This window comes from Terrapene carolina, unplaced genomic scaffold (assembly GCF_002925995.2).
Source record: "Terrapene carolina triunguis isolate 2854851 unplaced genomic scaffold, T_m_triunguis-2.0 Scaffold23, whole genome shotgun sequence".
NCBI classification, from domain to species: Eukaryota; Metazoa; Chordata; order Testudines; family Emydidae; genus Terrapene; species Terrapene triunguis.
In genome coordinates this window covers 12,237,117-12,253,175 of record NW_020664374.1, presented here as the reverse complement: position 1 = coordinate 12,253,175, position 16,059 = coordinate 12,237,117, and the positions used below count along the sequence as shown (strand labels likewise).

At 42.9% G+C, this 16,059-nt stretch overlaps 1 protein-coding gene across 2 annotated transcripts in view; it reads left to right on the top strand.

Moving 5' to 3' along the window:
* Nucleotides 1-13,402, top strand: part of LOC113406219 (E3 ubiquitin-protein ligase Midline-1) — a 354,834-nt gene extending 341,432 nt beyond the window's left edge. For both annotated transcript variants that reach the window (XM_026649567.1, XM_026649563.1), the window contains exons 8-10: nt 8,015-8,176; nt 11,099-11,306; nt 12,997-13,402. In XM_026649567.1, coding sequence (XP_026505352.1) covers nt 8,015-8,176; nt 11,099-11,306; nt 12,997-13,345 — 719 coding nt within the window. In that variant the 3' untranslated portion in view covers nt 13,346-13,402. The remainder of the gene's footprint in view (nt 1-8,014; nt 8,177-11,098; nt 11,307-12,996) is intronic.
* The last annotated feature ends 2,657 nt before the right edge of the window (nt 13,403-16,059 follow it).

Here is a 16,059-nt window from a genome sequence, read left to right as displayed (position 1 = left end):
AAGGATGCACACAGTCCTAGTAGCAACTCCTAGAGGCCTGGGAAATGTTCACACAATCAGGTTGCTCAGTTGGCTGATCATTCCTAATCCTCTTCTTCCCCTTTTCCCAGCTAACTGGGGTCAGGGTGCCGGATCAGTCTTTTCCAGGCTTGCCTCTCCAACACTTGTTCCATATTCTCCTCCGTTCCTAATTTTCTCCATTTCATAAAAGAAGTAGCTATTCTATTATGTCTGCCCCTGGAATAGATTGGGGGACTAAACAAAATATTCTCTCATAAGTAATAGTTTTATATGGCTCTTGCTGGTTGTCTGTATTTGTTTTAGATCATTTTATAATTGCAGTTGGGGGACATCATCATAACTTTACTTTTTCAGCTTTTGGGGCCAAAGAGGAGTTTGGTCATGTGACAGCCCTCCAAGGATAATCATCAAGGCCCCCATTCAGGAAAGCATCCCTATTTAAATGAAATGTAAACATGTGTTTATATGGATAGACTTAACCATGTGTTTAAGTAACCTCTTGAATGGGCCACTGATGATTGTCCTTGGGGGCCTGCCACATGACCAAACAAAGCTTTGACCCAAAAACATTCTATTTAGAAATATTCTGTTTTATATCAATAGACACAGGCTGCAGAAGTTTTCTCAGTGACTCTCTAGTAGCAAGATATCCTGATGCCTTAGAGTGGTGTAGTTATGCCAGCATCCTGGAGTCTAATGTTCAGATTGTTAAATAATTTAATAACTAATATGTACATATAGTTAATTTTATAGCTAATATGGAACATATGTAAATCTAGAGGGTGAAAACCCATAACAAATGTATCTGCGTTTTTTACAGTTCCTCACACACCTGTTTGAATACAGGTTGTAGACTGACTTTATTGAGATCATTTAAACTTCCTCCTCCTCTGATGGATTGCATCCAGTTTAATGTTGTCGAAAGGTTCCAAGGCAAGCTAGAAAAATGTACTTTACTTGGCGAGTTCTAGGGATTGAGACCGAGCTCAGATTTCCAGGTCATTTAATAAATGGCAATTACTGTATCAACAAAACTAACACGGTACCGAGGAGCATAACTCACACTACCACTGCCTACCTAACATGGGCCTGGAAGGATGGGGCCTACCCAGCACTAAGGGTTGGAGCTTGCGGTGATGAGCACCTCCCTTGATGAGCTGAGTCAGTGGGAGCAGAAGGTGCAGGATCAGACCCTAGAAGCAGTTGAAAAATAAGTGAATGGATCTGGTGGCCATTCATGGCCTTATCCTGTGGGGCTCTGAGTTCATCCTGTGAGCTGAGTGCCTTCCATCCCCAGTCACTTAACAGCCACTGACCGTGTTCCTCACTGTGGTGGGGGTGTTCAACCCCATACTGGATCCCTCCCTACATCAGTTTTAAAAAGCAGCTCTATACAGCACAGTGTAACAGCCCGAGCCTGCCAAATGTCAAACCCTGTATTTTTCCAGTGCTTGATGTGGAGTCTCTGATTGCAGAATGCTCTGAAACCATGACTTGAAGGGATTCTTTTTTAAAAAAACCAAAACTGTCTGCATGTTGAGCAGATTTGTTCTTATAGAACAGAGCTAAAATAATGAATGTGCTGGTGATGACTGAGGCCCCAGTTCAGGAAAGCACTTAATTACAAGCTGAAATCCATCCTTGAGTCCCAATGGGTCGTAACGGCTGAATAGTAATGCTTTCCTGAATCAAGGCATGAGCTTGCGAGGTTGCACATGACTATTATTATTGTGGACACTTGGTAGACTCTAGGCATACCACCATAGGAATGAGCCTGATCCTTCAGTCATTGAAGCTGGCAGCAAACTTCCTTAGATATTAATGGGAGCAGGAATAGGACCTCATTTAGATGATGTTCCAGTGGGACATCAATCGAGTATGGCATTGGCATTGCAAAAGCTTGAGGGAAGGACTTCTATTAAAGCACTGAAAGCCTTCAGAAATATTTTATTAAAACAGTATCTATCCACAGCATCTTATTGTCCTTCCTAATGAGAATCAAAACCCTTTCGTTGCAGTATTAAATTCTCTCTCAAAGTCCTTCTTATTCAACACTGTTATTGCAATAGTGCCTAGGGGCCCGCCGGGTGGGGTCCAGTTGTTTAATTCAGAATAACAGAGTAATAACTTGCAACAGCAGTTGCTGCATAATTCGTGCTAATTTTCTTTAGTATCAGTATATTTTGACAGTCAGTCTCTGTTCACGGGAGGCCCAGGACTAAAGAAGCAAAGGCTGGGAGGATGGTCTGAGCAGAGTAATGCAATAGGTACTGTACTTCCCTGCCCTATGCTGGGATCATGCCCAGGGCTTCTTTTACTTCCCTTCTCTCATGAGCAAAAAACTCACTCATAGAATAAAAAACCAAATTCAGTAGCTCTGTTTAAGAGACAGAACAGGGAATGGACAGATACTGCTGTAGGCACCATACTATAGGTGCTAGACAGCACTGGAGCCTCTGCAAGGAAAGCACTGGGTTCTTTCCTCAGGGGATGGGTGGCTGATGGATTTGTCTGATCTAATTTTCTCAACATCTTTATGAAAAAACTGAGTGCTGCAAAGTGTTCCTTACAGTTTAAAACTCTTGTAGCGGATGTTTGGGAGACGTAAATAGGGTCGGGAGCTCACTGGCTTACGAACAAAGAAGATACCAGAATTCATTTTGTTTTGCTGTAAAACAACAAACAAAAAATGTTTCAAGTTGGGTAAACACAGTTGTTGTTCATCTTGACAGTAGTTAGTATCAAAATACCAGTATTCTTGATGTGATCAATGGCTCCATGTCTAGTTGGCAGCCGGTATCAAGCGGAGTGCCCCAAGGGTTGGTCCTGGGGCCAGTTTTGTTCAATATCTTCATTAATGATCTGGAGGATGGCGTGGACTGCACCCTTAGCAAGTTTGCAGATGACACTAAACTGGGAGGAGTGGTAGATACACTGGAGGGTAGGGATAGGATACAGAGGGACCTAGACAAATTAGAGGACTGGGCCAAAAGAAATCTGATGAGGTTCAACAAGGACAAGTGTAGAGTCCTGCACTTAGGACGGAAGAATCCCATGCACTGCTACAGACTAGGGACCGAGTGGCAAGGCAGCAGTTCTGCAGATAAGGACCTAGGAGTTACAGTGGACGAGAAGCTGGATATGAGTCAACAATGTGCCCTTGTTGCCAGGAAGGCTAATGGCATTTTGGGCTGTATAAGTAGGAGCATTTTCAGCAGATCGAGGGACGTGATCATTCCCCTCTATTCGGCATTGGTGAGGCCTCATCTGAAATACTGTATCCAGTTTTGGGCCCCACACTACAAGAAGGATGTGGAAAAAGGGAAAGAGTCCAGTGGAGGGCAACAAAAATGATTAGGGGACTGGAGCACATGATTTATGGGGAAAGGTTTAGGGAACTGGGATTATTTAGTCTGCAAAAGAGAAGAATGAGGGGATTTGATAGCTGCTTTCAACTACGTGAAAGGGGGTTCCAAAAAGGATGGATCTAGACTGTTCTCGGTGGTAGCAGATGACAGAACAAGGAGTAATGGTCTCAAGTTGCAATGGGGGAGGTCTAGGTTGGATATTAGGAAAAACTTTTTCACTAGGAGGGTGGTGAAGCACTGGAATGGGTTACCTAGGGAGGTGGTGGAATCTCCTTCCTTAGAGGTTTTTAAGGTCAGGCTTGACAAAGCCCTGGCTGGGATGATTTAGTTGGGGATTGGTCCTGCTTTGAGCAGGGGGTTGGACTAGATGACCTTCTGAGGTCCCTTCCGACCCTGTGATTCTATGTTAGAATAGGCCGGAGAAAATTGGAAACCCTCAGCCATTCCAGGTCTGCTTTCTACAAGATAAAATACAAAAAGGTAAGTTTAGTGTCACTGCAGCTTGGTAAGGAAAAGAATGATCTAAAAGCTATGGAACTAGTCTTAGCGTTAGGAGACCTGGGTTCAATTCCTGACTCAGTCCAGGTATTTTACCTTGGTTAAGTCACTTAGTGTATGTCTACACTGCAGTAAAAGATTTACACCACGGCCCCTGATTGGGCTTGCAGAGCTTAAGCTGTGTGGCTATAAAATTGCAGTGTAGATGTCTACTGAGACTTGGAGCTGTGGGGATTTTATTGCAATTTAGGTATACACACAGGCCTGGATTTTTATAGGTATTTATGTGTTGTGGCGCTCAGCTTTGCAGCGCCTAACTGTTTTAGGAGGTTAACTCTCATTTTCAAAATGGATTTAGACATTTAGGAGCTGGAATCCTGCCTAAATCCCTTTATGAAATTGAAAATTAGGCTCCTAAATCAGTTAGGCGTTGCAATGCTGAGTGCTGCAATGCTTAAATACCTATCAAAATATGGGCCTTCATCTCTCTGTGCCTCAATTCCTCATTTGAAAAATAAAGGTAATACCTCCCTACGTTGTTGTGAAGATTAAAATCCATTAATAATTTCAAGGCACTGTGATATTACGGTGATGAAGGCTAGATAAGTACCGAGATAGAAAGAATGAACTAATTGAAAGAACATAGAGACAAAGCAACACAGTTAAGAAATTAAAAGACGAGTCCTAAACTCTATCCTTAATGGGCTTGCAAACAAAAAAACAAAACAGTCTGAGTTAGGAAGAGAGTTTCCAACATAACTCTGAATTTATTCAAGTTTATATACCCTATCAGCATAGTTATTTTTATATGATCGCCGTGTGTGTGTGTTTTCTTAACTTTTTTTTCTCAAAAGGTTTTGTACTGGCACCAGTGTATCTTCGTGTATGATAGAGTCTATTGTCAACTGGGAAAAGGCACTATCCATCCGTGCTCCCTTGGTAAAAGGCAGGATAAAAGGTCAAAACACCCCTGAAAATATACTGGCTTCTATAATGTATTCCAGCCCCAATGAAGTTAAAGCCTGAAAAGAACTTCAGTCTTCTCATCCAGTGCAAGATTGTTCCTTTTTGTTATATTTTCCAGTCTTAAATTATTATTCTAATTATTATTTATATAATGTAATTACATGCATATATAATTATTAACATCATTGTTATTTCTATAAATGTTTATAATGCAAATGTTTATAATGCAATAGTACCTAGAGGCGAATTAGACTGGGGCCTATTATACCAAGTACTGTTTTAAACACATAGTACTAGTAAATGATTTGTGTCAATGAGGCTTTGTAGTGAAGTGAGACTCACCCGTGCAGCACCTCCTGCTGGTTATCCTGGGAATTAGCTCGATTTCAGCCCGGAGCGCCCTCTGCTGGCCAGTGGCTTACCTGCCTCAGGCCCCGTGTCCCGCCCAGACCCCGGTGCCCTTTACCTCGGGGTTCTGCCCCTGCAGTACCCCCACTCTGTGTCTCCCCTCCCAGGGGAACCCCCACCTTCTAAACCCACCTTGCCTCAGTGGCTACTGCCAGTCATCATCCAGCCCCTGCTCCCTGGGGCAGACTGCAGTCTGTAAACCACTCATCACGGGCAAGGGGCGGTTTGGACCTCCTGCCTCTGCCTAACCCCAGGCTGCACCTTTGCAACCCCAGTACCTGTTTTGGTCTTTAGCAAGGCCCACAGCCTGGGCATTTACCAAGCTGGAGTTTCCCAGCTCCTCTTGCCTTTCCCCAGCCCTGCTCTGTTCCCTTTACCCTCAGCTCCCAGGCAGCCAGGTCCTTCTCTCCCAAGAGCTAGAGAGAAACTGACCCAGCACCTGGCTCACAGCCCTTTTATAGGGCCAGCTGTCTCCTAATTGGGCATGTCCCCAGCTGTGGCTGCCTTCCCAATCAGCCTATTCTTATTGGCTCTCAGCCCCAGCCCTCTCCAAGGGCTGGCTTTTAACTCTTTCAGGGCCGGAGCGGGGTGACTGCCCCGCTACACACACCCCTCCTCAAGATCCCCACCCCTGGGGGTAGGGGGGGGTCTCCTCGCCTGGACCAGTCGCACATGCGCCTCCGGACCCGCTCACTTCTTTTCCGACTCCTCTAGCTGCTTACGCAAGCAGGTCTCCTCGTCTACTATGGCCGCATACTCTTTCGCGAGGTCCATGGCATTTGATTCGGCCTCTCGGCGGGCCTGCTCTGCAGTCTCCAGCCGCACACGCAGGCCAGAGTCCCTTCAGGGTCTGGGTTCCTACTGCTACCTGCTCTACAACAGCCTGGGTCCCGGCCGCTTGCTGGGCCCACCCTGTCCCAGTCTCTTTGTCTGCCATCCCCCATGGGTGGCTCTTGGTCACATCTACTGCCATCTCTGCACCATCTACCCGGCCGGTCCTTGACCCGTCTGGTCCTCAGGCCCCTCCACCTGAGTTCTCCCTCCTTTGAAGGGGCAGTTCCTCTTTATGTGGCCCCGTTCATGGCAGCAAAAGCAGGCTCCCCGCCCCTTTGCTGCCTGGGGCCCCGGCTTCTTCTGTTGGTCCTTCTCAGGGACAGCCCTCCCTCGCTGCCCTGGGCCCTGCTCCTTGAGGCAGGGCATTTCCTCCATAGGTGCCCCCGCCGCCCACAGGCCCAACACCTTCTTCGCCTCCTGACTTCCCTCACCAGGTGGCCTCTCGTAGGGGCTTCTCCCTTCTCCAGTTCTGGGTGACGCTCCCTGCCCCCATCTTAGTAGGGACAATTCACCCTTACATGTCCACAGCTCTCACAGGTGTAACAAGCCCTGAGCTCTGCCCCGGGCCTCCTGGCCCCAGTGCTGGGCTTCTCTCACCAATCTCGGCGGTCTTTTTGGAACTTCCCCACAGGAGTTTCACCAGGGCCCGCTGTTCCTCTGCCAGCTGCCCCAGTTGTGCCTGCAAGGCCCACTGTACCTCCCACTGTCTCTCCTGGTTCTCCTGGACCACACGGAGCAAGGTCTCACACCGCTTCTGTGTTCCATCAGTCCCCTTCCGTGGGGGCCCTGGCACCGGAGACCAGCCAGGGATGGCACAAGAGCCTTCAGCAAAGAAAACCTCTGTATATGCTGGGTCCATTGTCCCGTCCTTTTCCAGGCAATAGTCCCAGTCCTCGCCCTGCTCCTTGAATCAGGGGTGGACCGCAAATGCTCACATTCTCCACCACCTTGTAGCGCAGTGAGACTCACCCGTGCGGCGCTTCCTATTGGCTTTTAACCCTTTCAGGGCCGGAGCGGGGTGATTGCCCTGCTACAGGCTTCCATCAAATCTTGTAGGAAACACTTCTACAGCTTAATAGATCTCACTGTGGGACATTTTCCCCTTTTGGTTTAGCCTACATTTTTCTTTCCTTCGTAGTTTCCTTTTATGTTATACCCTCATCTGGATGCATCTCACACACAATAAAAGTTTTTATAACTGTATACAATGGAAAGGAGTACTAACCTTTCCCAACGAACCACTGGGAAAGAAATCAGAAAAGTAATAAAATAAATTATAAAACAGTTGATTACATCCATCTGGCAAAGGCTATGCTGAAAAGATGACACTTGCACAATATCCTGAAGTCTAACAAACTTAGGCTCTGATAGACCGCCAGGAGAAGTAAGATCTGCAGTTGAGATCTCTCCACCAACAACTTGCTTCAGATCCTCAGAAATGAACATTAGGGGACTGTAAGCAAAAATGCCTCAACAAACCTCATGGCGATGAGTCACATTAGTCTTTTAAGTCCTAAAGCATACAACTCAATTCATTAAGTCAAAAAACAGACTGATGGCATTTCCACATCCTCTAGTCCTTAAGCAATAAACCATTCCTTGTCTAGGGACAATTGAAAGTTCCCAGACTGTCCACACATCAGTGAATCGTCTTTTAAAGGTCCATTTTTCATGGTTGGTGTCACATACTAAGATTTTAAAAGGTACACTGGTTGGGGGCAGGTGAAATGAGTCAGTGGAAATTAGTGAACCAGTTGGTAAATGTTACAGCCCTTCAGTAAGGAAAGAGGCAAGTTTCTTGTGGATTGTTTAATGCCTTTTCAGGTTAATGTAAATATTCATGAGTGTTCAAAGTATGTCTCCATTAGTTACAAAGTATTTAGTGTGTTATGACTAATGAGTTTGGTTTGAAATTACAGGTTTATGCAACTCAGCCGACAGTTGGATGATTGTTCCAAATATCAAACAAAACCACTACACAGTGCATGGGTTACAGAGTGGCACTAAGTACATCTTCATTGTCAAGGCCATTAATCAGGCAGGCAGCCGAAACAGTGAGCCTGGCAAACTGAAAACAAACAGTGAGTAACATGGAATCCAGCAAACCCACATACACTCCCACACTCCCTCTCCTCCCCACTCTCCTTCAGAGGTTTGATACTTGAAAGGCGCAGGAGTATAAAGCAAGATGCCTTGTTTCAAGTGCTTTATACTTAAGCCATTTATTTTTCACCCTATTCAAGACTGCCAGAGTCCTCAACATGACAACACAGGGATCTCTTTTATTCTGGAGGTCCACTGAAGCGTCCACATCTTTGAAAATACCACTAGCAGTAGCAACATCAAGAAGAAATGATTGAAAATGTTTCTTTTGGTTTTTTTTTTTTATTACTTCTCATATTGTCTTGCCCTTTTCGTCTACTGTTATAGGACATTTTATTTCTTTATAAATTTAAGAGGATGGTCATTATATCATTAAAATGACTAAATTGGGTCCTCTTGGATCCCTGTTTTATTATATTGGGAGCCTCCCTGAATTTATTATAAAAATTATGTGGGGGTGATGGAGTCAGAGATCTCACTTTTAAAAAAATGATTGAACAAAATTATTAGTGGATATAGAATAGCACTTTAAAGCAGTGGTTCTAAGCTTTTTTCCATCTGTGGTTTCTTGTCATGCCCTAGCTAATCCCATAATCCTTTTAGACTACAGATGGGTTTGGGTGTTGGGTAGAGAATGTTGGAGCTTGAGGGGCAGTTACTGTGGGATAATGAAAGTGTTGGGAGATTACTATGGAGGAGCTGGTGCATTTCTTCTTCCTCCCCTGTCTAGCTGGCCAGCACTCTATCCCTAAATTACTGATTTATATAGACAATATCTGCTACTAAAAAGATTGCGTGTAGTAGTAAATACCGTTTTAAGTAAAGCAGGCATTTCCCTGCCTCTGGAGGACCTGATGCTCTGGCCTGATGCAAACCAGTACAGAGAAAGACATGCTTCAGATGATACTTCGTTAATACAAAGACTAGAAAACAGGTAGAGAGACATGTAGGAGGTATTTTGCTGATACCCAGTGGTAGAAGCAAGCAGACACTGTTAGCATCCGTGGGGAAAAAACATGTGTCAAAGCCTACGTTCCAAAGGATAAATTTTACCCTTGATACGTGCATAATTATTTGTATGTTATGAAAGAAAATATAGCCCTATATCTAAAACCATTCCTTCATCTTTAGTATCAAAATAATAGTGATTGAGACAGTGTTGGCTTAACCTTTTCCCTTAAATGTTTAGCCTTTCAAATTTCCTACAGTTCTGAAATAAAGCATGTTGAATATCACTTTTCAGACCAATTTCATTCATCTTTTTATGCCGACTTTCAATTATTTCAATTCCCCTGCATAAGAATTACTTAGCTCTTCTTTCACAAACACTAAGGAATTCACATATTAATTTAAAGTGCACATTTATCAATACCATAAGGTCACAGAGCCACTGAGAATGCTCATTTCCACTCCCTACTTGTGTAATCAGATCTTCCACTTATAAGAAGATTTGCCTTTATATGAAAGAGGATAAAGGAGAAAAAAGGACTTTGTTGGACACTGGTGGTGTCATATTTTTTCCAGTTGTCCTTCAGAAATTCTCTGGCAGAAGTAAAAAGATCTTTCTGCTTTTTAACACGGGTAAGCTTGTCAGAGTCAGAGCAGGCATTATGTATCTACAGAGTTTGGTTTACCAAACTGCTTCCTGTTATTGTCTACAGACCCTGTGCTATGGCAGAAGATAGCTGCCAACAGCAACAACCGTGATGTTTTTACACCATATTGTTTGGACCAAGTTATAGTTAATTTCCTTCATTTTAATTCACAGTATCCACTATTGTCGGCATCCCAGCATAAATAAAACTAAGAGAGAGTGAATGAACAGACCAGGGTAGCACTTCTTCTGATTTTCAAACTTCATTTTATGGGATTATGAAGTAATACATATTTTGCAATAGCGATAAAGCCATTATTGTAATTTTTCATTGTTGGCAAACTAATAAGAATGTGTCAAGTATCAGAGGGGTAGCTGTGTTAATCTGGATCTGTAAAAAGCGACAGAGTCCTGTGGCACCTTATAGACTAACAGACGTATTGGAGCATAAGCTTTCGTGGGTGAATACCCACTTCGTCAGATGCAGCCACCCATGAAAGCTTATGCTCCAATACGTCTGTTAGTCTGTAAGGTGCCACAGAACTCTTTGTCACTTAATAAGAATGTGAGGTATTTTAAAATCTAATGCAGGGATCGGCAACCTTTGGCACGCGGCTCACCAGGGTAAGCCCCCTGGCAGGCCGGGCCGATTTGTTTACCTGCCACATCCACAGGTTTGGCAAATCGCGGCTCCCGCTGGCCACGGTTCACTGCTCCAGCCCAATGGGGGCCGTGGGAACAGCGCAAGCCGAGGGATGTGCTGGCCGCGGCTTCCTGCAGCCCCCATTGGCCTGGAGCGGCGAACTGTGGCCAGTGGGAGCCGCGATCGGCTGAACCTGCGGATGCGGCAGGTAAACAAATTCGCCCGGCCTGCCAGGGGGCTTACCCAGGCGAGCCGCGTGCCAAAGGTTGCCGATCCCTGATCTAATGTATAACAAAAAAAGCCATAATGAGAGATTGCATGTTTATTGCAATTCAATTGTAATTTCAATTACATGAAAGATTTAGAGTATTCAAGTTAGCTCTAGGTCTCAGACAATGAGTGTGACTTTAACACGGGGCTCTTCTTAGATGTAACTAGTACTTAAATATATCATTTCAAATTGCCTTCTAACTCAACAAAAGGATGATCTTTGTAGATTAGTGTTCAGATACATTGAAGTCTGGGCCTGTTTTAGTCCAGGGTAATGCTCCAGAGAAGAAAATATGTATTATTATATAGTCTTATTATCCAAATATATGACCTTACGTGTGTTTATTAAAATTAAACAAACCTTTCCTTTGTCATCCTTCTGTGTGTGCCCAGGCCAGCCGTTTAAACTGGACCCCAAGTCTGCCCACAGAAAGTTGAAGGTGTCCCATGATAACCTGACAGTGGAGCGTGATGAAACCTCTTCCAAAAAGAGCCACACACCCGAGCGATTCACCAGCCAAGGGAGCTATGGAATAGCTGGAAATGTGTTTATTGACAGTGGACGGCATTATTGGGAAGTGGTTATAAGTGGGAGTACATGGTATGTGTCACATTTTTAATTACTGTAGTACCAGAAAAAGTTGCATTTGTTTTCATGCTAATACATATCAGTGCTTTCTAAACAAAACTAAAACATCATTCTTCAATAAGAATAACAGATTGAATATGAAAGCACCTTGATGGTCCAGTGGCAAATGCTACACAGGGGAGTCAGATTTGGTTACAATATCCCCAGAGAATGGGAATGCTGTGGATACATATCCCACAGTGTGCTGTAGGGTGTAGGGGATGAAGAGGAGCATCCCTTCACTCTTGAATGAGCCTCATTGGCTGTCATGTGCAACAGGGTTTGTGGGCTCTGGGGGTAGCTGTACCCACCGTATTTGGTCAGAAAGAGAGACACCATGACATGTGATTCAAGGGTTGTGATAGTGCTAGAAATAAATGAAATGGAAAACTTGTGAGGCCTGGAGTGCCCACCTCCCCTACAAAGAAAAATGCACATTTGTTAATGCCACCACATAATAGGCAGAAAAATGCTTACTAGTGTATTTAGCATAAAGCAACAAAACACATCTGATATAGAACAAACATACAATAACACATACGAGGTTAGCCCCTGCTTCCACCAGAGGAATGTAAGTCATAAAAGCTTCTTCTCTACAGGGGAAATCAGGCCTTCATGCAGGGTGCCCAATGATGAGACTACCCCCGGAGGTCATTGTTCTAGTCCGTTTCTGTTTCGTCAGGACATCCCACCAACTCTAAGGCCTGGTCTACATTGGGGGTGGGGGGATCGATCTAAGTTACACAACTTCAGCTATGTGAATAACGTAGCTGAAGTCAACGTACTTAGACCTACTCACCGTGGTGTCTTCACTGCGGTGAGTCAACTGCAGCTGCTCCCCCGTCAACTCCCGCCTGCGCCTCTCGCGGTGGTGGAATACAGGAGTCAACGGGAGAGTGCTCGGGGATCGATTTATCACATCTAAACTGGACGCGATAAATCAACCCCTGCTGCATCGATTGCTGCCCGCCAATCCAACAGGTAGTGTAGACATACCCTAACACTTGTTTGGCAAAGGAATGTTGTCTCCTACAGTTGCCTCACATGGCCCAATGCTCAATCCAATAAACTTGACGCTTGAATCTACATACCTCATAGAGACCTGGCAGAAGAGGTTCTATGAAGGCAGAAATGGGCATTCCATAGAAATGGGCATTCCATGTACACTTTGATACTTTTTCTCATCTTTCTGCTGCACCATGTATTAAATCAGCAATGAGAGATCACATTAATAGCAAATGCAACAATAGAAAGTTGTTTGGTTTTAGTTCATTAACGTGCTATATATTCTTCTGTTCAGGAATGGAAATTTCCAGACGAAGGATTAGAACTCTGAGCTGTTTAGCATGCAGCAATTTTCCTTGTCAATAAAAAAGGCCTATATCATTAGCTAAGTGTTCCAAAAATTGCCATAGCATCCAAACTGTAAATAGCAATGTGGACAACAAGATTTGCATGACCTGCCAGTCACAACATTGGGAGCAGAGAGGAATGTTAATTAAACATGGTATTATGGTTATCCTTCACTTAATGAGAATGTAACATGCAGAAACAAAAGAGGACAATGCATTCCTTAGAGTCTTTCAGGATAAAGTTTAGCCTTTATTGATAGAAAACCGCATGGCACAAAACATTGGTTTTCTAGACTATTTTTATTTTACAGGTATGCAATTGGTATTTCTTACAAGACAGCGCCAAAACACGAGTGGATTGGAAAGAATTCTGCCTCTTGGGTGCTTTGCCGTTGTAATAATGCCTGGGTGGTGAGACATAACAGCAAAGAAATTCCTATAGAGCCTGCTCCTCACCTCCGTCGTGTTGGGATTTTGCTGGACTACGACAACGGTTCCCTTGCCTTTTATGATGCTTTGAACTCTCTACACCTTTACACATTTGACATAACCTTTGCACAGCCCGTGTGCCCCACATTCACTGTGTGGAATAAATGTTTGACAATTATAACAGGCCTGCCTATCCCAGATCACTTAGACTGCACTGAGCAGCTTCCGTGACTGCTAAAAGCAAAGGGATATAATGTCAGCTTTCCAGTGGACTGCAAAAATACTGCCCACAGGAGCTGTTTGAATATGTGGCGTACAAAACCTCCCTGATGATTTCAGCCAGAACTGAAAGTGGGTATTTCTCTTTGCTGTGTATTTTGTATTAAAGGGCAAGAAATGGCTTTAATAATTTCTCAGAACTATTTTGTATTTAGTCTCTTACAGGAAGATTTATAAATTATTTATATAAAGAACCCCTCAATTTGGCGATTTGGATTACAATTCATTGTTTTTGCACATAAAGGGCCCCATTCACTAAAGTTTTGCAAGCCTTTTTTACAGTTTTATTTTACAAGGGACAACTAGCAGGAATTTTGTTTCCTGGAAACTGTGCAGCGGACACATTGATATACTGTTGATCTTACATTAAACTCCAATCTTATTGTGTGCAACATCTCTCTACTTCAGTTTTGCACACCAGAATGTGCATACCAAAAAAATGAAATAAAATAAACAAGGAAGGAAATGGAGTTATCCAGTACAACAAAAGAAGAAGGGTTTATTTACTTCTGTTCACTAATAGGTCTGCATGTTAAACTTATTCACATATGGACACAAGAAACATATGGAATATCTTCTAGAAGTGTCAGTGGATAAATCATCCGGTGATTCTAACCCTATCAATGCTTCACTTTTGTCTCTGGGAAGTGCAGTAAGATCACTGAGGATTTGTAAGACTGATATCATCTCAGAAAATCAGCAACATTGGAACAGCGCAACCAATCCAAGGTCTGACTATATCCTGATTTGATGAGAAGATGCATCATTTAAGGTTCCATTATAATTGGAGATGGCCTAGTTCTGACGGTCGAGGTGTGGGTGTATATCACTGATTTTACAGGTACACCACTGAGAGATGGCCTACTTACAACTGATTTTAAACTTAATGCAAGAGTATCAGTGTATCGCACTGTTATGTATCAATAAAGAAGAGCAAAGATATCTGGTATATGGATGTTGCATTGAGAAGCACTGTACTGAAGTTCATCATAAAATCATCCAATGAAACAAAGAATGTGTATTGTTGCGTTGGGTTGCTTGAAGGGATAGAGTTCTCTTTGTGAATGAGGGGTAAATGACAAATTTGCAGCAGTAACATTAGTCTATCTGAGTTTCACCTGCACATATGGGATCTAAGTTAGCCCTGGTGTTAGGGGCTGCAACTCCACTGAGATAAGTAGAAGCTGTACGCACTATATCCCAAAGCTGAATTTTGCCCATTAATTTTTTAAAAAATGAATAGGACCCTTTGTGATTATTACAATATTTCTGTATAAATGATCATTTGGGAGATTCCTGAGAAATTTTTGAAATGTGGAAGATGGTAGGATGCCTTTTAAAGATGTTCCTAGAGAGACAGTGAAAAGGGTTTTGTTGATCATATGCAAAGGATGAAAACCTGCCTTCATAGAATAAGGATAAATGGAATACAAGCGTAATGAAAGGGTTGGCTCAGTCATTTTAAACCTTGCTTTGGGTGTCCTTTGAAAACGACACTTTAATGCACTTTGTTCACCAATGGGCCCAAAATGAAAGGGTCTCAAGCTTGGCTTCAGATTTTTTAAATATTGACTCTCCAGGTACAAAGATGTACTACAGTTTGCCTTATGATAGTGATATGAAAGAAGCTTATGAGGAGGCTAATGAATACATGACTACAGGTTTTGTTTAAACAGAGATTAATTACTGCTCATGTTCCTTTGATTCTCTATACATACCCTGTTTACTGTGGAATGAATGGGGAAAAGTATCTCTCTGACAGCATGTTGGTTTCAGCCATTTTATCGCTTCCTGCCATGGCAGCGTTCCATTGTTTACAGAGAGTAGCCGCTGACCTTTTCTGAGTTGACATATGTAAAGGGAAAATATGTACATACTCGATGACAGTGTTTATTCTAATGTCTATGATGATATAGAAAAGGGCCCCCCAAGAACTTAAAAAAATGTCTGAAACAGTGTTTTGTGTAACCGAATGTGATATTACCAGTGTGACTTGATGTACTGTGTTCAGCTGATCTGGCCTTGACTGTTTGAAAGGCAGTTGAGAAATCTTGAAAGTTATTATACACGGTAGACTGAGAACAATTTCTAAAAAAAAACAACGGTAAAAAGGTGTTGGGAGGGAAGAGTGTGACAACATGGGATGGACGTCAACTTTCTGTCTAGCAGAACAGTGTATACAATATACGTGGCACCACCCTTTTTCATAGAAATATTATTAAGTATATCTGGAAGCTAATTTCAGAAAGGGGCAAACTGACAACAGTTCAATATTAGATCATACAAGGCTTGCAGAGATCAAACTGGATTGAAAACAGTATCATGAATATTTGGAGGTTTTTCTCCTCCCTTTTTTCATTTTAAACACCAACCATGCATTTAAAGGGTGACAATTGGTTTTGGCTGAGAGGGAAAAAAATGGTCTGGTATATACAATAGTAATCCTTACTATGGGATTTATATTTCAATAGTGAATACTTCATTTTAAGCCAAACCACATTCCTCAAATGGGCTATTAATTCTATCAGTGCTCTTTGTGCATGTATGTGTGTATATTATATATGTATAATTACATAATTATACATATATAAGTACAGATTAATTGGCAATAAATTAAGTGTCCCACTATCCCTTTTAGCTTATTATTTGAACCATTATGTAGTCTG